This window comes from Esox lucius, chromosome 21, assembly GCF_011004845.1.
Source record: "Esox lucius isolate fEsoLuc1 chromosome 21, fEsoLuc1.pri, whole genome shotgun sequence".
Lineage (NCBI taxonomy): Eukaryota > Metazoa > Chordata > Actinopteri > Esociformes > Esocidae > Esox > Esox lucius.
In genome coordinates, this window is record NC_047589.1 from 27787686 (window position 1) to 27813069 (window position 25384).

The 25384-nt window shown below is 45.9% G+C and overlaps 1 protein-coding gene across 3 annotated transcripts in view; it reads right to left on the minus strand.

The window, feature by feature from the left end:
• The window catches only part of ctnnd2a (catenin (cadherin-associated protein), delta 2a), a 234032-nt gene that overhangs the window by 97125 nt on the left and 111523 nt on the right, over positions 1-25384 (minus strand). For all 3 annotated transcript variants that reach the window (XM_020042001.2, XM_020042000.2, XM_034289441.1), the window contains 6 exons: positions 22455-22563; positions 22058-22277; positions 21176-21290; positions 20953-21085; positions 15908-16057; positions 5192-5471 (listed from right to left, as the gene is read on the minus strand). In XM_020042001.2, the coding sequence (XP_019897560.2) occupies positions 5192-5471; positions 15908-16057; positions 20953-21085; positions 21176-21290; positions 22058-22277; positions 22455-22563 (1007 nt within the window). The remainder of the gene's footprint in view (positions 1-5191; positions 5472-15907; positions 16058-20952; positions 21086-21175; positions 21291-22057; positions 22278-22454; positions 22564-25384) is intronic.

The following is a 25384-nucleotide window of genomic DNA, read 5'->3' on the forward strand; positions in this document are numbered from 1 at the left end:
TCAAATGTTTTAACAGTTGGGCTCTAAGCCCCAATTCCCTGAAACCGAAACCCAAAGAAAAAGTTGTTTCAGTTTTCTCATTTCGTTTCTGATCTGCAAGGGGTACCTCTAAAGCGATTTCTTATTTGCAAAACAGATCTACACATTCTGATTGGTCAAATACATTTTCCCCCTTAGCTACCACAATATGTACTGTAGTTGCGTCTGTTTTTGTAAGGTCATCTTCCTGTTTGTTAGTGTAATTAGGAATGTAAGGAAGCTGCGTGTGACCACGGCTCGGCGCTACGTCGTTGCTGTGCGTTCATTTCAGGCCTGGGCACCGTGAGGAGACACGCAGTGTCATGCCCAGTGAGGCATCCATTGGGATGTTATTATGTAGACAGTTTGGTCTCGTCGTTGCGGTGATATTCATCATAACAACCAGAGGAGAAGCCGTCAATCGCGTGCCAAGCATCAACTCAGAGAGGCACTCGTGCCCATTCGGTAATGCCACCTTTCTGTGTGTATAAATGAGGCATTTTACCAAGAGCTGAAAGCCAACCGAGTTGCCAGCTGCTAAGTAACCTCAAAGGGTGCTTCGACATTTTACTTTGGCTTCCTGTCACAGGTGTGGACAAACCCACGCTCCTTTAGGATTAGAAAAAATAAATTTTGGTGACAATACAGTCTAGGACTATTCTTAGTCGTTTCCCATTAAAGTCGTATTTAGTGTGAGTACACCCCTCACATTTTTGTAAATATATGATTTTTATCTTTTCATGTGACAACACTGATGATATGTCAGTTTGCTACAATGTAAAGTAGTGAGTGTACAGCTTGTATAACCGTGTGCTGTCCCCTCAAAATAACTCAACACACAGCCATTAATGTCCAAACCGCTGGCAACAAAAGTGAGTACCCCCCTAAGTGAAACTGTCCAAATTCAGTGTTGTCACATGAACAGATATAATCAAATATTTACCTTTATATGTGAGGGGTGTACTCACTTTTGTGAGATACTGTATATATATAAAGCCATACTTTTTGAGGACCTGGACAGACGTTTCTCTCTCTCTCTCTCGCTCACTCCTTCTTACTCAAGTCATGTTCATGAATATCTCCACACTCCAGCAGACTCTCATCCATATCACCAAATGTCCCCCCACACCTCCAATGGATGATAACTTGGTTAACACCTCCTAACTGCCGAGCCGACGCGATTATCTCTGGGCTGGTTGGAACCTGATATCTCAGACTTACATTACAGCCAAGCGAGTGGCCATGTGGCACTGGGCTCAAATACGGCTGTTATACTAAACATTACCTGGATGTGTGTGTGTATGTGTGTGTGTTTGTGTGTGTGAGGCCCTCTAGGTGAAGTGTTCCTTAATGTGGGGGAACCTAAATGTGGGTGATCTTTACAAGGCCTAATGGAACACACCATCCCCTCCCCCTCTCCTCCAGCACCCCCTCACACACACACACACACACAAAGAAACACACAAACCCACTCACACACACAATACTAAATGGCTAAATGCTTCGGCCCCAAAAACAATGAGTTTCACACACCGTCTGGACAAACACTAGCTGCTGGCTGAGGCACCTCTTCAACACACACACACACACACACACACACACACATACGTTCCAGATCCCTTAGATACAATACATTGATAGGTGCGCATCCATTATGTATGATTATGATTCATGATGCAAATGTGCTCCGCATGGAGGTTTCTTTCAAGGTTACAGACGTAACTACCAGGAACCCACACACTCACTCAGCAGCGCCAAACCACCAAGCAGGTCTCGCCGAGTACGTTCTCTGAATGGGGTCGTGCTCACATCCCTCACCACCACGGCTGGGTCAGGAAGGGAAAGAGAAAGGCATTTCTCTGTGTGAGGTCATTCCCTCCCAAGGCCGACTTGGAATGCGGCATACGAAGACAGATCTCTCCATCTCTCTGTGATTCCTCCCCTCTGCCTCTCTTTATTATTCATTCCCTCCTTCGTCTCCCTCTGTTATTCTTCCCATCCTCCATCTCTGTGTTACTCTGTCCTTCCTCCATCTCTGTGTTACTCTGTCCTTCCTCCATCTCTGTGTTACTCTGTCCTTCCTCCATCTCTGTGTTACACTGTCCTTCCTCCATCTCCCTGTTACTCTGTCCTTCCTCCATCTCTGTGTTACTCTGTCCTTCCTCCATCTCTGTGTTACTCTGTCCTTCCTCCATCTCTGTGTTACTCTGTCCCTCCTCCATCTCTCTGTTACTCTGTCCTTCCTCCATCTCTCCGTTACTCTGTCCATCCTCCATCTCTGTGTTACTCTGTCCTCCCTCTGTCTCTCTTTCATTCTTCCCTTCCACTGTCCCCCTCTGTAGATGTTGTGGGTCACCTAATACACAGTGATATAAAGACATTCACATGTGTTTTAAGGAGTGTGTCACAAGAAAAAAAAAAAGAAGGAAAACAAAAAGCCTCACGCGTGCACCAGACTGGACATCAGCGCTGTGCCACCATGTTTTTTCACTTGTGCTCTGGGTTGATGTAAATGTCCACGGGCAACAACGTGTCTGTCCGCTACCTCGTTACAGGAGGTAGATGATCCTACAAGCGCAGGCCAGCATTATGTCTTCACCAATCCTCAGCAGGGCACCGACCTGGTCAGGGAAGTGTCCACCTTTGTAGTCAGTCTCTGGAACGCTCTCGGACTGATGGCCACTCACGCATGGACACACCCAGGCAGTAAGGAACCCCAGAGAGGCAGAGATCAGAAAACAGGTCTGGCGGTGCCTTCTCTCTTTCTCCATCCCTGTCAACGAACCCACTCTCTCCTCCGTCTCTTTTCTCTCTCCTCTGTCTCTCTTTTCTCTCTCTTCTGTCTCTCTCTTCTCTCCCCTCTCTGTCTCTCCTTTCTCTCTCTTCTGTCTCTCTGTTCTCTCTCCTCTGTCTCTTTTTTCTCTCTTCTGTCTCTCTTTTCTTTCCTCTGTCTCAATTTACTCTCCTCCTCTCTTTTCTCTTACACTCAGTTGCACATGTGACATGCAGCTCCAGTGTGCTTCAACGTCTTTCCATTCATAACATCACCCCTTCTCTCCCTCACTCTCTTTCCCTCATCTCTCCCTTCCTGTCTCCTTCTCTCCCTCACTCTCTTTCCCTCATCTCTCCCTTCCTGTCTCTTTCTCTCCCTCACTCTCTTTCCCTCATCCCTCCCTTCCTGTCTCTTTCTCTCCCTCTCACTCTTCAAAATAATTCTGCTATCAAGTTACCAGCCCATCCTACCGTCAATGAACAGAACCAAATATGCAAAGCATCTGAAGTGTGATATAATGTATGTGTATGTATAAGGCCAGGGTATAGCCCAGACACAGCAGTCAGGCCTCTCATCAAACAGGCTGTTGGGAAGGAGAGATGGAGGAGGTGAAAAGGAGGGTCTCATCTCTCTGTCTCATATGTGCCAGCAGGGACACAAATGACACACCGGCTCCTCCCCTCACTGTTGTACCACCCTCTGATTGGCTAAGTGACAGCTGTGGGGTGACTTATTGGTCCAATATGGTTACAGAGCTAGGTTCAGGCATATTGGTTAGGTTATTGAAGTGAGGTCAGGGGATAGGGGAAACGCGATTTCATTTTTTCTGGTTCCAAGGACAGAAGAACAAACAAGTGTGTTTGGGTGTGTGTGTGTGTTTGGGTGTGTGTGTGTTTGTGTGAGTGTGTGTGTGTGTATGTGTTTGGGTGTGTGTGTGTCTTTGGGTGTGTGTGTGTGTGTTTGGGTATGTGTGTGTGTGTGTTTGGGTGTGTGTGTGTGTCGTTGGGTGTGTGTGTGTGTGGGGTGTGTGTGTGTGTGTGTGTATGTGTATGTGTTTGGGTGTGTGTGTGTGTGTGTGTCTTTGGGTGTGTGTGTGTGTGTGTGTGGGTGTGTGTGTGTGTGTGTGTGTATGTGTTTGGGTGTGTGTGTGTGTGTCTTTGGGTGTGTGTGTGGGGTGTGTGTGTGTGTGTGTGTATACTACATACAGTATATAATGGATGTGTCATTTGAAATCCACTACAAAGTGTCCCGCTCCCCATCAATACCCCCCAAGGACAGGTCAAGTGTAAATACTACAAGTGTCCATCACACATGACTGTCGGGTCCCTCCAGAGTTGACCCCTCTGCTCTGCTGCAGGCCTCAACATCACAACCGGCTACACAGCTCATTGATTGACAAATGGATTGACAGGGGATCAATCAGTGAGGTCACCGAGGCTGGAGACAGCCACTGGAAAGACCTACAGGGCTTCGCCGCTCAGACGCCGTGATTAAAATGACCACGGACGTTGAGTGAAGGTGTGTGTGTGTCTGTGTGTGTGTCTGTGTGTGCGCTCGTGTGTCTGCGTGCAGCTGTTTCCAGTCAAAATGCGACACCTGTCCAGGTCCAGACCTAGCACTAGGGGGCAACGGTGAGTACTGCAGCTGTAGCTTAGCAGTCGATGGAGGGAAGCCTTTGGCGTACATTCAGCTAGCCTGAGCAACTATTCAAATCCTCGCACTGTCACAGGACCACAGCGTGGCTTCTGAGGTTTTTGTACATATCTGTCCTCTTGCACTGTTTAACGATCTAGAAGTTCCATCCTTTGGTCAAATTTAGAAGTGACCGCTCCATTTCGACAGTGCTGATAGCTCAAGTAATTTAACTGTATCGACATAAACATATACGTGGGTTTACATCCACAGCTCACTTGGTTCTGTCCACCAGTTTTGGGAAGTTCCTAATTAAGACTTACATTTTCAGTTAAAAGTCATTATGTAACTAACCAGTGACCTAAATCGAAAATTGTTCACTCTTCCATTTTGTTGTTTTACCCACTGGTTAATTATGAAATCCCTTTACCTGGTCATTTAGGTCTTATTTACAAACTTCCCTAAAGTGGCGAACACAGCCGAACTCAACTAAGCCCACCTCTGCCGAGTCGTACCTCGACAAACGTTCAGAAACCATAATCGGGACCCTGTCACACGTCACAGGAGGAACACAGGATCTTTAGTGTCTTTGCCTTCGTGGTTTTCAGGGGCGTTCCACTGTTTTGGGGTCTGGCCCCAACGACCTACAGTCTTTATCCGATCCCACAGAGTCTTACTCCAGATCCACTGAGTCGAGGCAGCAATGACTTTGTGTGTGTGTGTGTGTGTTTTGTGTGTGTGTTTTGTGTTTGTGCGTGTGCATCCTACCTTGGGTCTTTCTGTATGGAGTCGATAGACGGCGAGCGTGCCAGGGTGCCCTCTGGTGGCAGGGCGGGTCCGGACTTGCTGTAGGGAGACTCAACGGAGGGGCAGTACTGGAGGGTGCGGTAAGGGTCGGCGCTGTATGGGTCAGTGGCGTAGGCCTCCGCGGTATAGCCGGGGCCGACCGTGGCGTAGTTGTTGGCGCCCCCGCGGGCGTAGCTTCCCCCGGCGCCGTGGCAGCCAGCTCGCTGTAAAGAGGCGGAGTCGACACCAGGGGAGGGCGGGGCTACAGGGGGGAAACACGGATACAAGACGTAGTTGAACATCTGGTTATTGACCCCCTGTGTCAAGTCTATAGGGGAGGGGAGGAGGGGAGGGGAGGGGAGGAGAAAGGACAGGGGAGGGGAGGAGAAAGAAGTAAACAGAGGGGCAGTGTGTAGAAAGGAGAAAAAAGCATTTTAATAGAGTGGAAGAAAACCATTTGTTAAGATAATTTTTTTTAAGTGCAGAATTTATCATTATAATGAACAGCAAGCAAACATGTCTGATAGTGGGTGAATTTATTCCATCCCAAAATTGCACTTGAAGACGGGCATTTGTGTAGACACAAACAAAATAATACAGGCTGTGTAATAAATCTGCCTCTATGCATTTGTGTTTTACTCATTCAGCTGGCGTTCTTATTCAGGGCAACTTACATAAATATCTGTAAAGATTCATTTGTAGGCATTTTATGATGGCAGGACTGCAGCTTCAACACGAGCCAGTGAGCAGCTGAATAAAGATGGAATTACCCACTGTAACTCACCCTTTACACTCACCCACTCTAACTCACCCTTTACACTCACCCACTGTAACTCACCCTTTACACTCACCCACTGTAACTCACCCTTTACACTCACCCACTGTACTCACCTTTTACACTCACCCACTGCAACTCACCCTTTACACTCACCCACTTTAACTAACCCTTGACTCACCCACTGAAATGCTTCCTTTAGACACACGCACATTGTAACTCCCCCTTTAAACCCACCCCTTCAGTAACCCTCCCTCTAGACTCACCCCCCCACACAGTAACTCTCCCTCCAGACTCACCCCCTACACTAACTCTCCCACCAGACTCACCCCCTACAGTAACTCTTCCTCCAGACTCACCCCCTACAGTAACTCTCCCTCCAGACTCACCACCTACACTAACTCTCCCTCCAGACTCACCCCCTACACTAACTCTCCCTCCAGACTCACCCCCTACACTAACTCTCCCTCTAGACTCACCCCCTACAGTAACTCTCCCTCCAGACTCACCCCCTACAGTAACTCTCCCTCCAGACTCACCACCTACACTAACTCTCCCTCCAGACTCACCCCCTACACTAACTCTCCCTCCAGACTCACCCCCTACAGTAACTCTTCTTCTAGACTCACCCACTGTAACCACATCTTCAGACACCATATTGGCTGATATTGAATCAATGACAGACAAAGAAGATCATAGTGGGTTAATTCAGAGATAAAAGAAGACGTGTGGCGTCAGCTCAATATCCAATGACAATTTCTGTGAGAGCTGACAGGTTGCAGGGGGTGTCAGCTGTAACTGTCGACACCATTTGATACAGAAGTAATATTATTTTCTCCATCTGTGATTGGTTGAACTGGAGAAAACAGTGCGACTAACTGTGGTTGTCATATCAGCACCATGTGTGTTCATTCACCTTCACATAATTAGCAGGAAGCTTAGTAAGAGGAGTCAGTGCCACACAGGGACTGTGCCTTTCATTTATTACATGAGGACCCAAAATTCCCACAGGGATATACGAAAACCACAGCAAAAGAATATAATAGGATTAGGTTAAGGGTTAGGGGTCAGTGTTAGGTTAAGGGTTAGGGGTCAGTGTTAGGTTAAGGGTTAGGGGTCAGTGTTAGGTTAAGGTTAGGAGTTAGTGTTAGGTTAAGGGTTAGGGGTCAGTGTTAGGTTAAGGGTTAGGGGTCAGTGTTAGGTTAAGGGTTAGGGGTGAGTGTTAGGTTAAGGGTTAGGGGTCAGTGTTAGGTTAAGGTTAGGAGTTAGTGTTAGGTTAAGGGTTAGGGGTCAGTGTTAGGTTAAGGGTTAGGGGTCAGTGTTAGGTTAAGGGTTAGGGGTCAGTGTTAGGTTAAGGTTAGGGGTGAGTGTTAGGTTAAGGTTAGGGAAATTACATTTTTGCCCATTTTGCTCTATTTTAAGTGGATACAAAAATGTTAAATGATTGTATGTGTGTGTGTGTGTGTGTGTGTGTGTGTGTGTGACGGCCAGAAGGTCGCATCATTACGAGTGTGACACATTCTTTCTGTCACAGTGCTTTTGGCCAGAGTGGTGACATTTATATGACCTTCACACACCATTAACACCTCATTTAGAAGTACGTTCACACACACACACACACACACACACACAGCCAAACTACCAATTTCTGTAACTCACACTTAGGAGGCTACGCTTCAGAGTTTTTTTTTTAACGGATCATAAATGAGGGAATATATTTCCACACTGACTATGTTATTCCCATCACAGCTCTGACAAAATATCCTGTAGCCTATGTATCTAAAAAGACTGTTCTTCTCCTCTCTCTCGCTCCCTTCTCTCCCCTCCCTTTCTTTCTCCCCTCTCTCCCCTCTCCTCTCTCCCCTCTCCTCTCTCCCCTCTCTCTCCTCTCTCTCCTCTCTCCCCTCTCCTCTCTCTGTGTCACTCAATCCCTCTTCTCTCTCCCATTTTGTCTTTATCCCCATCATTTCTCTCTTCCTCTGTCGCCTCTTCACCTGTCTCACTCTCTCTTTCACATCTCTCCTGATCTCTCTCTCTCCTGATCTCTCTCTCCACCTCTCTCTTTCTGATTCTCTGTCTTCCTCCACTGATTTTACATTGAGAGGAGGTAAATAAGTCCTTCTCTCAGGTAAAGGACTGCAGTTTCAGGCCACCTGACCTTCCATGTTCACCAAGCCGACTGTGGAGTCGGTCCATTTATAAGGAACATGTGCGCACAGACACACACACACACACACATACACACGCACACACACGCATGCTCGCTCACACGCGTACACGCGCGTACGTGCACGCACACACACACACACACATGCACACAGACGCATGCACGCATGCACACACACACACACACATACATACACACGCACACACAGGCATGCACGCACACACACGTACACGCACATACGTGCACGGACACACACACAAACACACACATACCCATGAGGGGCACATTCTTCTCTGTGAAATTGAGACAGAGGCAAAGTGTTCCTCTGTTTTTCTAGTAAACGTGAGATAAACAGACAGATAATGGCCCTTCCCTGGTTCCGCACAGACAGATTAACAGCGGTCTGACTGACACATGTGTGGACATTTAGCCCGGGGTGCCAGTCAAGGCCACAGCTACAGAGAAATACTCCCCAGGGCAGCCATCTCAACCTCCGCTCACAATCACGACATACACAGAGGAAGAAAAGAAAGATAGAAAATAAAACAAGAAAGGGGATTGAAAGACAAAAGAAGAGATGGATGAGAGGGTAAATGATGGTGAGGTCTCAACTAAATGCCCTCCTTTTTAGTTTGGCTATCAGTGTTGACCAGTGGTTCACAGGGGGGCTAGGACAGACTGAAGGGTCTCTGGGACGTACGCAGCGGTCTATAGAGGTAAAACACAGATGCAAAAGAGAGCGATAGATGGACAGAGGGTGTTCAAACCAAAGCATAAAATACAGGGTCAGGGGAGCTATCACAACCTTGCCAGCCCTCTCTCCCTAATTAGAGCCTAGACGGCAGTTAATTTTGACATCTCTCATTTATGACGTGCATTAATGTTAGAAAATGACAGATAGGGCTGAGGGCTTGCCAAGACACAAGGTGTCAATTTTATCTGGAATCAATATAATCTTCCCAACAAGAGAGCGGGAACGAGAGAGAGAGAGAGAGAGAGAGAGAGGGATGAGAGAGACAGCATGAGTATGGTGTGGTGTGGTGTGGTGTGGTGTGGTTGGTGTGGTGTGGTGTGGTGTGGTGTGGTGTGGTTGGTGTGGTGTGGTTGGTGTGGTTGGTGTGGTGTGGTGTGGTGTGGTTGGTGTGGTGTGGTGTGGTGTGGTGTGGTGTGGTGTGGTGTGGTTGGTGTGGTGTGGTGTGGTGTGGTGTGGTGTGGTGTGGTGTGGTGTGGTTGGTGTGGTGTGGTGTGGTGTGGTGTGGTGTGGTGTGGTGTGGTGTGGTTGGTGTGGTGTGGTGTGGTGTGGTGTGGTGTGGTGTGGTGTGGTGTGGTGTGGTGTGGTTGGTGTGGTGTGGTGTGGTGTGGTGTGTGCACAGCAGGACAGCCTCCTTCATATGTAATTGAACATTAGCCAGGTCTGCAGCGTGGGAGTCTTAGAAAACCTGTAACCGTGGAAACCATTCCCTGTCTCCTACTGGTCGTTCTGACCCGGTGATTTGGCTGCTGGTGCTGACACACCGCTGGGCTATAGATGGCCATGTCGAGTGGTCCCTGCGGCTCGGTCGGTGGGTCTGAGTGTGACTATCGGCAACAAGCCTAAACTCGACCACCTGTTAAACACACCGCCAAACTCACAGCGGTATATTGTTGGATGGAGACACTGACAGGTCCACTAGAGGTTAGCTGGATGACCTTTTGGATGCAAAGTCTTACTAACTTTGTAAGGGTGTACGTTTTGGTTTCAGGTCGGTGGTAAAAAAATAAAATAATTCATCATACTTGTCAGGTCTTCTTTTAGAGGGTGTCATTAACGGCTCAGTAAAAGCTGATTGAATGATCGCGCAGAGGGTACAGAATAATTAACATGACATAAAATACAAGTGAGGCAGAAACTGTGGTTTAACTGGTATTTAACTATATGGTCTTAAATCCATATCTGGAAATCATAGAGCCATGAAAAAGTCTTTGCCCCCTGGTGAGATCTTCCTGTGAGCTGTGGTATTATAAAGGGAATTCAAGGGAGGAAATGACACAGAAGTTGGTCCGCTTCATTTGTTTAGTGTGGTAGGTAATCAAACATACAAGTTTATGCCCCCCCCCAAATAATTAAATCCAATAAAAGGGGAGTATTATAGTTATGTGTTGGAATAACTACGTAAACAGTCAGGCCCGATCTAAGCCAGCCTTGACCATTATAAATGTGCTCAGTGTCGGCTCTCCTCATCAGACTGTTAGCAACACAAGTTCCAAAGCCACACAATGCCACAATCACAGGTAATAAAGACCCGGGACAAGGTGGGTCTTTCTAGGAGTGGCCATGCTTCCAAAATATTTGCAAGAGTGAGGCGTAAAACCATTCAGGAAGTAAAAAAGAACAACATCCAGGGATCTAAAGGCCTCTCTTGGCTCAGAGAAGCACCGCTAAACCTCGAGTTGATCAAAACGCAACGGTCCTCAAGAGTTCTGGAACAGTGGACAGATGCCTGAGAGAGGGCATCACGGGCCCGGTAATGTCTAGGGAAAACCAAACACTGCATTCCACATGAATAAGAACCCCAAACCAACATTCAAGCAAGGTGGAAGCATCCATGACGACGCTTCCTTCAGTGGTTGGACCTTAAAAACCACTGGAGGAAGCACGAATTCCGCTTGGCGTCCGGGAATCCTGCAGGGTAACGTGGGGCCATCGGTTCACACGCTGAAGCACAGCTGGGTCAAGCAGCAAGACAACGATCCATCATACACCAGCAAATCTACATCAGAATGGTTGAAGAGCAAGACAGCATTGCAATCGTCTAATCCAAGTCTGGGCCTACACCCCATGAAGGTATTCTGACGGAGAAAAAGCAGTTCGTGCTGGAAAACCCACAACTGTAATTGAGTTTAAGCAGTTCTGCATGGAGGAGTGGTCCAAAATTCCCCCCTGGTGCTGTGACAGGCTGATCAATAGCTAAAGGAAGTGTTTGGTTCCAGTCATTGCTGCTGAAGTTGGAATAAGCAGATTTTGAGTCTACTGGGGTGATCATTTCTAAGGTGTCAAACAACCTTATTTTTTTAATAAATAAATGAAATAACATTCCCGTTGCATCTAGTATTAGGTCACGTTGGAAGATCTGATAACATTCGGTGCCAAAAATACGCCCAAATGCAAAAAGTCTGACATGGGGCAAATACTTTCACAGAACCGTACATATTTCAGACCTATTGATCCACACAGTCAATCTCACAACATTTTTTACTTTGTAGATATTTAAAAATACACATACTTTTCCTCCAGATATAAGGAACATTTGTATTAATTTTATTAACGATTTTCTTCTTCAGCAGTGACTTTTTGTGCATGAGGATACAGCTGCAACAGACTAAGACATCAGCTGGGTTGGTTATTTACCACAGCATCATATTGATCCTACAGGTTGAAAGTCCAAATCCGCCACTGATATCCAGCTACGAATTAATTAGATACAACCTTTTCCGGAGTGATATGTTAATACCACAGAATACCTGAGGATTGCTTTGAACATTTTCCTCAGACTCACTGTGATATACAGTCTTTATATGTAGGCTTGGCGACAGGTGTGTGTGTGTGTGTGTGTGGGGGGGGGGTTTGAGGTTGTGTGTTTGTGCAGTGTTTGTCCCTGTATGTGTTTTGAGATTAGAGCCATGAACACAACATTCAGGAAATAAACTGTTTCAGTTTTTTGTTAACTAGAGGCAAAGTTATTGCTCAGAAATAAGACATTAACATTCAGCAAGTAACTGATATTTTACAAAATTCCTGAGAAACCGGTGACCTAAACACACACTAACTGTACCTGTAATGTTTCTAACCAGCTAGTAAACTTCTCCTTGTCTTATAACAGACATTGTTTCTTAACTTTAGCTATCTAAAAACAGCAACAAAAAAAAGCTCACCAAAAAAATGCTGTATAACTGCAGATAAAGTTTGGCCAGATATTTATTATTTCTAAGAAAGCATAACATTTAGGTTTAACCCTAAATGCTATGAAGAAACAGCATTGCCATTTTTCCTTAACACTATTGTTTAACCCTTAATGTTATTTAGATACAGGACTGGACACCATGGTTTAACCCTTAACGTTATGTAGATGCAGGACTGAACACCATGGTTTAACCCTTAACGTTATTTAGATGCAGGACTGAACACCATGGTTTAACCCTTAACGTTATGTAGATGCAGGACTGGACACCATGGTTTAACCCTTAACGTTATTTAGATGCAGGACTGAACACCATGGTTTAACCCTTAACGTTATTTAGATGCAGTATTGCCGGTGATTTCTAAGAAAACACTATGGTTTAACGGTAAACATTATTGGATAAGAACTCCCTGTTGTGAGACAGATTTCTTCCAGCCGATGACCGCAAACTTCCTGAAATGACAAATTATAAGAATGTGATAAAGTTTCCCTGGCTGCTGTGCTAAAATCAAGGTCTCTTTTCTCTCTGTTTTTGTCTTTTCATTAAAATGCCAAAATTCATTATTAAAGGCACACAACACATTCAGAAGGGAGAAGGAATTGGCTTAATGGTTTTATGCAAAACAGGCTTTCAATCTGCATGTGTGTGTGTGTTTCTTTACTCGGTTTGTACGTGGGTGTGAGCATGCTTAAATGTGTGTGTGTACGTTTGTTCATTCAGTGTGTATGTCAGTGTGCTAGCTTAAATGTGTGTGTGTGTATGTTTTTTCATTCAGTGTGTATGTCGTTTTGCTAGCTTAAATGTGTGTGTGTGACAGGCTCAACACTGCTCAGTCAGTCACTGACAGCTTTCCCTCTAGGCCAAAGCTTATTCCTCTTTGTTTTCCAGAAAAAAATAAACAGATTTTACAGAGAATCCCTGCTGTATGCTCTGGTGCCCTTGGTACAGACAGACACACACACACACACACAGTCTAATTCATTTGATTCATTTAGAGTTGCTGGAAACATTGGGGGTATATAGCAGAGGAGAATGCAGGGAGAAGAATTAGAAGTTAATGCCAGTGTTAGATTGAAGCTGAGGCAAGCTGTCTGACTGGTCATTCCCCTGAGAGGCAGAGCAATAATGAAAGCTACGTCTACAGAATATCTCCTTTACAGGACTACATTACCCATGCTTACTCTGCACCTTCAAACTTCACCGTCAAGGAAGGTGCACTTGGCTTCCTGAGAAACAACACCGTTGAAATTATACTACCGGAACAACACTACCAAAATGAGACTACTCAAAAGGACACTACTTAAACGTCACTACTGAAACCAAAGTACTGAAACTGCAATACTGAAATGACACTAATGAAACGATACTACCCAAACAAGTCCAGTGAAACAACACCACTGAATCAACACAGCTGAAGTGAAACCACTCAAATACTCTGGCGCGAGAAAGAGAGGGCGGGACAGAAACGAGGGACCCATGAAACGAGGGACACATGAAACGAGGGACCCATGAAACGAGGAACCCATGAAACGAGGGACCCATGAAACGAGGGACCCATGAAACGAGGGACCCATGAAGCGAGGGACCCATGAAACGAGGGACACGAAACGAGGGACACGTGAAACGAGGGACCTGTGAAACGAGGGACCCGTGAAACGAGGGACACGAAACGAGGGACACGTGAAACGAGGGACCCGTGAAACGAGGGACACGTGAAACGAGGGACACATGAAACTCCATTCGCACAATGTTTTGCACTAAGCTCCTGCCTCTCAGTCCCCTGTCGCAGGGGGGTTTAGCTGCAGTACAGTGTGTGTGTGTGTGTGTGTCTGTGTGTGTGGATCGGTGTTGTTGTAACAGTAATAGCTGGAAATAGGCCACATTAACCTGACGTACTCTAGGGCGCTGGCCTGATTTACTCAGAGAAAACACGCGCGCGCACACAGGCTACACACTGGCTACACACAGGCTACACACAGGCTACACAACCGCCTACGACGGCTTGCCCGCCAGCCTCAAACGAATCGGAGTCAGGCGCGCGTCGGCGGCGTACAAACACATCGCAGCGTTTTATCATGGACGTCAACGCAGCGTCCGACAGAAATCCGCCCCGGCTCAGGATTAACGAGCAGTGGCGTTAATTAGAGAGATACGTGGCGGAATAATGACGCTGTAATGTGCAGGACTATAACATAATGAACGATCAGACGGCCGTCAGCGTCAGCACTATCCACATCAGCTCATCACGCGCTTACACATTAGCAACCCGTGAGTGTGTGAGTGTGTGTGTGTGTGTGTGTGTGCTGCATGAAAAACCTAACCTCATCCGTTATGAATCTCTGTTAGTGTTACACAGGGGGGGGGGGGGTCTACCGCGGGAATCCTGACCACCTTTAAACACACCGCTCTGAAGCCGGACCACGTAAATGAGGCCGTCATTCAGGAATCGATCTCTTAATGCACACCAACAGATTTCCTGCTCCTCAGTCTCGCCGTCGGAGCGCAAATGAGTCTCAGTGTGTGTTTTACAATAAAAGGAGCGCACCGTTATTGATCTGATGTGAGGACAGTACATTGTGCACGCTGTAATTGTGTTTGCAACTTAGCAAACCATAAAATGTGCAATAATGTATTTCTGTGAGAGTAAACCAACGGTGGTCCCATATTGAGCGCAGACAGACAGCCTCAGTGTAATGTTCTATGGTTTATCCTACGTACTATCCTTTATCCTGCGCACTATCCTTTATCCTACACACTCTCCTTTATCCTACACACTATCCTTTATCCTACGCACTATCCTTTATCCTACACACTCTCCTTTATCGTACGCACTATCCTTTATCCTGCACACTATCCTTTATCCTACGCACTATCCTTTATCCTACGCACTATCCTTTATCCTACACACTATCCTTTATCCTATGCACTATCCTTTATCCTACACACTATCCTTTATCCTACACACTATCCTTTATCCTACGCACTATCCTTTATCCTACACACTCTCCTTTATCCTATGCACTATCCTTTATCCTACACACTATCCTTTATCCTACGCACTATCCTTTATCCTACACACTATCCTTTATCCTACGCACTATCCTTTATCCTACACACTCTCCTTTATCCTATGCACTATCCTTTATCCTACACACTATCCTTTATCCTACGCTCTATCCTTTATCCTACACACTATCCTTTATCCTACGCACTATCCTTTATCCTACACACTCTCCTTTATCCTATGCACTATCCTTTATCCTACACACTATCCTTTATCATACGCACTATCCTTTATCCTACACACTATCCTTTATCCTACGCACTATTCTTTATCCTACACACTCTCCTTTATCCTACGCACTATCCTTTATCCTACACACTATGCTTTATCCTACACACTATCCTTTATACTACACACTATCCTTTATCCTACACACTATCCTTTCAAGTGACACGCTCGCTGATCAAAACAATATGTCACCTGCAGTAGCTTACCTGCCTTAATCGCTATCTTTGACCCGCATGCTAATTATATTTATTAATGCAGGGGCCGGTTAATGACTGTGAACAGATATAGCGTAGCTAGGGCTAAAGATGGCTTTTCTCATGTATAATTATGCTATAATAGGATTTCGACAGCGTACCTAAACCCACATCTAGATAACACAAATGAGTACCTAGTGGAGAAGACCGGAGTTTATGGGGCGCTGGGCGGAAAACCTCTTTGGGCGCGTGCGTGCCAAGCATGCGCACGTGTGTGTCTGTGCATGCCTACATGCTGAGTGTGTTTGTGTACGTCCGTATAGTCCCTCACCAGTGTTGTTTCCGAGTCCTCTCATAGGTCCTTTATGGTAGAGGTTGACCCTGTCCTCATAGAGGGGCTCTATGTGGGGTTCTGGGGAGCCCACAGGGTGCTGGTCTGGACCGCAGTGGCTGTGCTGACTACTGTAGGAACCCCTAGAACCTGGAGAGAGATAGAGGGAGGCAAAGAGGGAGGCAGGGGCATTGAGAGGTCAAGAAGTGGTCAAGAAGTGGTCAAGAAGAGACCAAGAGAGACAATTAGACAGAGAGGAAGATCATTTGCGAGTTTCGACTTCAACTTAAGGGACAAAGCTCCATCCTCTCTTTCTGCTCTGCCCATAGAAACCTTTTCTGGAATCCTCTGCTCCCATTGCTTCGCTGGTCTTCCACCAGTAGCTTGGCTTTCATGACATCCAGAGGCTTTGGAATGTATGCATACCTTTGACATTCACTTATATAATTGAGGTATATCTTTTTTTTTTATTGTAAATCTTTGCACACAAATAAAATAATGTATGTCATCAATTATAAATACAGTCTATAACACAACAAAATGTGTACAAATTGAAGTGTCTGATACTCTCCAAAGACATAAAGAAAACACAATCAGAGGCAAAGCGGCAGCCCAGATGACTCCCAGACAACTCCCAGACGACTCCCAGATGTAGCACAATGTGGGGGCAAACACAGCAGTCAGACCAGAGGTCCTGGTGTTTTGTTAAACTACATTGTGTGTGTTATGTATGTGTGCCGGTTCAAAGGACCGTGTTTCTCCTGTCACCAGTAGGGAAATGGCAGAGGAACCCGGTAGTGAACAGCCAACGTGTCAGAACCACTCCCAAGATCTGACTGGGTTGTTGACCGGGGCCGCGCTCAGTTCAAATGGATGGGGTGAGTTTGGTCCAGTCAGCCTCAAATCAGGTTACACCTTAATGCGGTTTGGACGTGTTGCACTACAAACTGTCTAATTTAATCACTGCCCCTTTTGACGTCATTCCACCCACTCGCCCTCTATGGGCTTAGATTTGCCATGTCTGTCGATTCATTCTCACCATACTGCCGGTGCCTGGGCAGCAGACACCTTTGTTTATCACTTCACGCGTAGCCAGTTGATGCTAATGAAACCGCCTCGTGGGTCGACTGAAATACTCCAAAACCTGTCAGATGTTCACTGCCGCGTGGCCATGCCCGGGCAGAAGTGTGTCTATCGTGAGTAAGAATTTTCCGTTCCTAAGCAATCATTTGTTATTTTCTAACTTTTGTATGAATTGAGCAGCAACAACACAGAATCAGCGCTAAAACTGCACATTCCTCTCTTCCCGACACCTAATTCCTGTCTCGCAAATTCCTTCAAGCATTTGACTTAATTTGCATAGTTTAGTTCCCTCATCGCAAAACCTCCCGGGGCAGGCAAGATCCAGATACACCTGTAGCAAATACACACCACCACCGTGTTTCATTCTCCCATGAGGTGAGGTTAAACTTCCTGTTCTGTACACGCTTAAGTATGCGTGTGTGTGAGTGAGAGCATGTGCATTCAGCAGGGATTCTTCGCCCAGGGACCAGGAGGAAATGTAATCCACGGATGAAGAAGGAGCTGATGGGAGGAGGGGAGGGGGAGGAGACCAGTGATTTGCACTAACAACAACAGATATTGTCCATGACTGCTCTGTTTGCTGTGCATTCTGCTGAGCCCTGTGATAGAGAGAGTCCTTTAACCTGATACTGTGGGGAGGACAGAGATGTTGTAATCTCTATAGAGCACAACATTTACGTCAGCTTTAAAATAATAGGAGGCAAAACTTCCCTAACACAGGAGTGTGTTTTGTGTGTGTGTGTGTGTGTGTGTGTGAGCAAGAATGTTTCCCCTTTCTTTTTGGCAGGAGTCCAGTTCACAGAAACCTCAGACTTAGCATCAGTGAGTACTTGATCAGCCACTACGTTACATGTATGGCAAGCCTCCCTGAAAGGAAGCAGGGCAAAGAGTTGGAGTCGGAGTGGCAAGGGAGAAAGGCAAACGGACACAGAAGGACTCTGAAAGAGACAGAGATACAAAGAAAGAAAGAAAAAGTCTTCGAGAGTGATAGAGTGAAAGAGAACTGAAGGGAGCTGTCTCTGACACTCCATTGATGGTAATTAAAAAAAATTGAGAGCTTGAGTATGGACAGAAGCGAGGAGAGGAATTCAGCAGAGGGATGAACTAATGAGAATGATGAACACTCTCCTCCATCGCCTGAGTCATCCATGTCATCCTCCTTCCTCTCATCCACCCTTCTTTGAAGTCTCATGAAGAGTCTCTGCCGAGGCTCCCCATATGAAGGGGCACAACTGAAGTAAGGGAGGCAGGATGGAGAAAGAAAAGGAGTGAGGGGGAGTGATGTAGGGAGCAGGCCTCCCATGACACTTTGTTCAGTCAGAAAAAGGGAAGAATGATAAAAGAAATAAATATGCAAAACCGGTCCAGATCCCCATTTGCATCCATTCTGCTCTTAACTTCCTGCTTGTGCGCTAAAAAGGAAGCACAGACTTTATCACAATAATAAAGAATTATATAAATCTAATCATAAGACCACAACGCAGCACAGCTAAATATTTATTTATCCCGGGACTCCTGGGGATTTACGTAATTTTATAAATAACCGCATTGAAGTTTTCACTTTGATGTTTTTTGTGCTCAATGTCAAATATAATCAAACTTCCCCTGCAAAAAAACAATTAATTATAAATTTGCTAACACAAAACAGGCCAAACATTCTGTTCTGCAGCCATGGTAAGGCCAGGACTGAGTAAAAATGTAGCAAGCAGCCTCCTATCCAGTTTCAAAGGAGGGGTATATGCTAAGAAAAATAGCACTTCTCAAATCAAAGAATGAAATGCATTTCATCTCTGGAATTGATGGAATTTCTAAAGGCCTGAAAGCAGCTAAGGACATCTCAGTATTTCTCCAGCAATTTCTACAGCACTTTGTCTATACTGTATTATATAGACCCTGCTCTGTTCTATTCTCTCAGCTCACCACCGACCAGGGCCAGCTCCAGGCATAAGCGGTCGCATAGGGCCTCTGAGTGCTAGGGAGCCCCTGACCAATAGGGTAGAGAGGGCCCCAAATGAAATTTTGCTTAGGGCCCCCATAAGGCTAGAGCCGGCACTGCCGCCAACCCTTTATCACGACACAGCTCAAGAAGAGGCTGACTGCCACTTTCAGGGGCCCCGGAGCTTCAGAGATGACACTTGACACGAAACACACAAACACTTCCATTGCTACTCTGTTAAAGGATCAATTTGTTTTTATGCCGGCTATACTACTGAAAAACGCTAAGTCAAGGTCATCAGTCAACCATTCAAGTACACTGTGAGTCCATGTGACAAGGTAAATCATTCCACATAAAAAGGTGCATATTAGACCAAGGACCGATTAACTTAGTAAAGGACTAGAACCGCAAAGAGAGAACAGAACAGCAAAGAATACAAATCCAGAATTTCCATTTCATGCGTACATAGGGAAAGTCACTTTCAGATATACTGCATGTTGTGCGTATGTGAGATCCCGGTTTTGCTATAAAAAGAGAGTTAAACCAAAAGGGAGAATGCTATTGCCGGCCTTTGGGATTAGGTTTATGGTAAAACAAATGGAGATAGTGTTAGAACAGGGGTTGGTTTTAGGTTCAGGCATTAGGTGTTGGATTTAGGATCAGGGTTAGGATTATGTATTGGGTTAGGGGATAGAGTAAATGGTCACTGCTGTCTGGGATCTAAGGGGCGAGCCATTGATTGGATCACAATTCAGCAGCTGCCTGGAGCGCTGACTGCCTCTGAGGCCGCCTCTGTTTTGGTCCTGTCAGGCAAGCCTGCGAAAACAAATCTACACAGAAATTGTTAAGGGGGGATTTTGATGACGTGTTTATTTCAATCCGGCGTTACGGACATGTGTAGATATGTAGGCTTCCTGTTGGTTTAGATTTCACTGTTTTATATCCCCTGTATATATAATGAATATTCAGTTCACAGCCTTTGACATTCTGGTTGTTGGACCTCTCTGCTGTAGGTATGAATTTGGGATACATCAATGCTTATTGCTGAGTAAATCTGACTTTGATGTCAGTCTGTTTTTGCCCGGCCACAGACCTCACCACACCCTACTGATGGTTTATGAGGTTGAGAACGGGAGGAGATCAGGCCCAGTAAGAAAGCCTGCATCGATGAAGTCCACTGTGCGAGCATCCGTCAAAAGTCATCTTGTCAAATGTACAGGTTATTATCAGAGTTGTCAATTAGGATGCGGAGAACAGCAGCTGAGGGGGTGGACATCTTCATATGAATCCAAATGACCAGTTTCAATGACTGGAGAGAAACATTTTGCAATCAACGCCCACCCCAACCCTCCCCCACCTGCCAGTAACTTTACCCTGACCCAGGCTGAACACACACCACTGAACTGTTCATGGAAATTACTGCAATTATCCCAGGTCCCTGGCTATCAGCTTTCAGAATAGTGTGAGATGCAGACTGCATTTATTTCCAGAGAAAGATGAGTTAAACTTCCTTAATCGGAGCTATAACATAAACTCTATGGCCTTGTCAGTTTATAGCAGAGAGCTTTTATCTTTTTTTCAATACACGACGAGAAGACAACAAGTTATAAGCCTCAGTGAAACAAGTGTGTGATAACTTTTAAACTACACGACATCTGTTATTTCTTGCTAACATAATACCTTTTCATTATGTTTCGCTCTTAGGTTAAAAGACATGGCATTGCCAACTACTAAAATGTAAAGGTTGAGATCACACAAATTACGCTATTACTTTGAACATCAAACTGAATAACTTAGTCATCACTTTAAACGTCACACCAAAATAATGATCTAAGTTACCTACAATTGGGCAAACATTCCAAAGGCTGCCAAACTCAGTGAAACCCACAAACCATCTGTTGAACTGTGATTGGGTGACATCAAACCACTCACATTTGAAGACGCCCCAAGGACCACGGACAGCAGAACTCGATATTTGTTTTTCTGTTCCACATAAGTGTGTGTGTGTGTGTGCTCAAAGTCATACCTGCCAGATTGCCAGGTCTCTGTAGTGTGGCAGTAGCATAGAGCTCGTGGGATATCTTGTACTGGTCGGAGGCGTGGTGAGCAGCCAGTCGTTTGGGAGATAGGGTTGCGTAGCTCCCTATGCCTGAACTCATCTAGGGATTCACATAGAAATATGGGGGTGTAGAACAGACATGCTTATCTATTGAGTTCTATGCATTGAATGTCTATGCGTTGATACACACCTGGTGCAGCGGTGACGATGAAGCGCTAGCCCCTCCCCCGGCAACGGTGTTGTTGGGCGGGGACCCCACCCTGTGCGGAGACCCAGAGCCTCCTGTTGTCGCAGCGACAGTGGTGCTGTAACCACGGCAACAATTACAGTCATTGTGATCAACAGCTTTTTTCAGCATCAGCCTTTTTATTTGAATTATCTAACAACATTTATTCTCTTACCTAATGCTGTTGATCCTCCATACAAACCAACCAGTTGCATTCAATCTATCATCCAATGACATTCACACCACTTCCAAACCAACCAATGACATTCAGATCTCTTCCAAACCATCCAATGACATTCACACCACTTCCAAACCATCCAATGACATTCACACCACTTCCAAACCATCCAATGACATTCAGACCACTTCCAAACCATCCAATGACATTCAGACCACTTCCAAACCATCCAATGACATTCAGACCACTTCCAAACCATCCAATGACATTCACACCACTTCCAAACCATCCAATGACATTCACACCACTTCCAAACCATCCAATGACATTCACACCACCTGCAAACCATCCAATGACATTCAGACCTCTTCCAAACCATCCAATGACATTCAGACCACTTCCAAACCATCCAATGACATTCAGACCACTTCCAAACCATCCAATGACATTCACACCACTTGCAAACCATTCAATGACATTCAGACCTCTTCCAAACCATCCAATGACATTCAGACCACTTCCAAACAAACCAAAGACATTTAGTCCCCTTCCAAATCAGACAGTAAAATTAAATCCCCATACCAACTAACCAATGGCATTCACTATAGTTCAGAACCAACCAATGACGTTCAATCCCCTTTCCAAACCAACCAATGGAACGGCCCTACCTGTAGGACTTGGCCAGTCGGTTGGCTGGGGACTGTTTGTTGGGTGAGGATGAAGGGGAAGAGGAAGGCAGGCGCTGGGTGGTGACGTAGCCTGGTGAATCTGAGGCAGAGCCCAGGCGCTGCAGCTTGTTCGGAGAACCGGAACCTCCAACTCCCCCTCCACCTGTCAGGGGAGAACTCACACGCTGGGCCGGCAAGGTGGAACTGGAGTAATAGTGACCTGGGATGAGATGAGAACTGAACTTAGAACCGTGCTGGAGAACCCCAACACTCCTACTCTCACCCTAGGCCAGTTGTACATTCGCATGGCATCATTCCTGACGTCTGTCCTGATATTATCTTGACACTAAAGTGCTGTTTTTCTGTGCGCCCTCGGCCGTCCAATCGGAACTTTTACCAGCAGTCTGCGGCTGTGCGTCCGGCAGGTGGAAGGCACTCCCGTGGCTCTGAGAGAAGGAATCTCCGCCTCCCGCCGCCTGCTGCTGGGCCGCACGGCTGGACGTCACCTGGGGGAGAAAGACGGCGTTAGACTGCCGTGTCAACACACCACTTTTCTCTATGCCTGTACGAGGAAAGGGACGGAGATTAGATGTGGATGTGCATTTTGAACTTCCACAGTTGTCCCGTTCATTTTAAGTAGGGCTGGACGATGGGGCGAAAAGATGACAGCACTGTGTATTCCCGAATTTGTTCGACGTCATATGGATGACGACATATTAAGAGGTTATATAACCAGGTTGAAAATGACGATCAGACATCACAGTCAGGATCAATATTCGAATGATCTCGTAAAGCAGATGCTCAAGCTAATACAACAGATCTTATACAGTAGGGGTACCGAGATGTTTTTCTGGGGGGACATTGTTTAAATTAATCTCCGTCCCAGAGCTTGATGAAGGGACATTCCCACTCTGCAATACAGTGGCAGGTGTGCCAGACACCCCTGTCACCCCAGCGTACGTCCACCATATGTCTTCATTCCTAGGAGCTCCTCCATCACTTGCTGATGGATGTCACCAAGTATAACAATCTAAAGGTGAACAACACACACACATCCAAACCCTCGTCTGGCGGACCATGAAGCAGTGCATTTCCCCCCCGTAATAAGCTCATGTCGGCTGTTTACACTGACTCCGGTTCCAGTAACTCCGGTTCCAGTAACTCCGGTTCCAGTAACTCCGGTTCCAGTAACTCCGGTTCCAGTAACTCCGGTTCCAACACTTTACGGCTCCTGCTGTTTAAAACCTGCCGTCGTTACTTGAGGGTTATTGGCTCTTCTAGTGTGGGTCAGTGCCACATGAGTCAAAGATGCCACAACCGTGGAAAGATGTTTGTATAGGTGCAGAAGAGGATCCCATTCAAGGGAGGAGTCTGCATCAGCTGTGACCAAATGTTTGGCCATTTATCTGTGTTTCCGGTTTTGCAGAAATGCGCTTAGCACAACATTGTTTGCGAAGGCAATGAGAAATGACCAACTGTTTCGCAAACAAAGAACACATTGCTGTGGTCATTAGATTATAATGGAGATCAACTTGAACACAGTTTCATTATAAGTATCTTAGCAATCAAGAAAAACGAACAAATCAGGCCAGATTGCAGCCCGGCAGCAAACATTAATCAAGTATTTGCTTCACGGTAGTTTTCTGCACTCCTTCACGTAACACAAGTAGTTATGAATGCAATGGTTTTGGATTGTTAGGATAATTAATTTTCATGTTGAGTTTGTGCTGTAGTGAGTGACCTGGCAGGGTCCTGATGACAGAACCCTCACAAAATAAGTCTGGCTTGACTACCGAACTTTCCAGAAATCAGACCCATTTCATTCAGACCCATTTCATTCAGACCCATTTCATTCAGTACAATACTTCTGAAATTGGAAAAGTGAGTATATCCTTTGATTTGGTACTTTTGATGTGAGCAAATCAATGTCACATTATAATGTTATGTCAGCTACAATGATGTGATGTTAGTTGATAATTATCCTTATTAAGGTTGGGTTTACAGTGAGGGCAAGCTCCAAGGCTGGTCCTCCTATTGAAGCGGCACGTTTTGAAATGCAGCGAATCCCATCGTTTCTGCCTTGGGGGTAGAGATATTCCTCCAGAACAAGGTTAATGAAAAAAACGTACACACACACACACACACACACACAGCACACACACAACACACACAACACACACAGAGAACATGCTGGCTGAGACTCACTGGCAGAGAGCCTACTACGAAAGTATTTCTCTATTAGAAGCAAAATAATGTTTTCTTTGATCACAGTGGCTGGTTTCCATGGTTGGTTTCATGCACTACCAAAAGTCGTACACTAACCCCTATTTAGTGCACTTCGTCTGAGTGAGGGCGTTGGTGCCAGCCAGTGCCCTATATAAGGAAAACCATTTGGGTGGCATCCTGGGGTGGTCTGTGTTCAGACATCCGGGTTACTCGGTCCTACACCTCCATCTGCTATGAAATATTCACCCAGATGCCCACAGTGGTGCTAACACAGTGAAGGAGAACCATCTTCTGAACATCCACCACGGACCCACCCAAAAAAACTGTCTGACATGAGGCCGGCAGTAAAGTGAATTGGGACCAAAATATCCCGCCAACTGGACAGTTTCTTCCCCCGGTGTCGTGGTCCTCAGCATCTGACCACCTGTCCCGCAGAGACCGACCAAGCCACATCGGGTCTCCTTGTGCGAAGTGCGTAGATAGAACAGTGGTAGTTGTGGTGCAGCGGCTTACGTAAAGGGAGACAAACGGACGCGCAAACAATATCTCTAGGACTGCCAGAGAGTACTACATTCCAGTGTTCAGCCCTGGAGTGTCCCGGAGCGCATGGTAGGTGCCGGACCTCTCTTCATTATAGAATCACAAGTACCTTTGTGGTATAAATACCTTACTAGTATAAGAAGCTCTACGCTAGGCGAGGCTGGGTTATATAATCAGTCTATCCTGGCCTGGAGAGGACTATGCAGCCAGCACAACTCAGAGCATCTCCCCGATCAACCTGACAGGGCCAAACATCATTAGAGCTACATGCAGAGACAGAGAGACAGAGAGACAGTGAGAGGGAGAAAGAGAGAGAGAGAGAGAGAGGGGAATAAAGGGAGAGAGAGACAGAGGAAGATAGGGAGAGAGAGAGAGAAAGAGGAGGTTGAGGAGGGGGGATTGAAAAAGAGGACAGGACCATTCATTCTTTTATAATGGAAGGGGGAAAAAAGACAACAGAATCTGGCGTACGTTAATGACAAAACTGTTCCAAGGACAATACAACCTTGCTAAGACATTTCCCATGTCCTGTGTTTCACCACAAGCAACTTGATTTTGTCT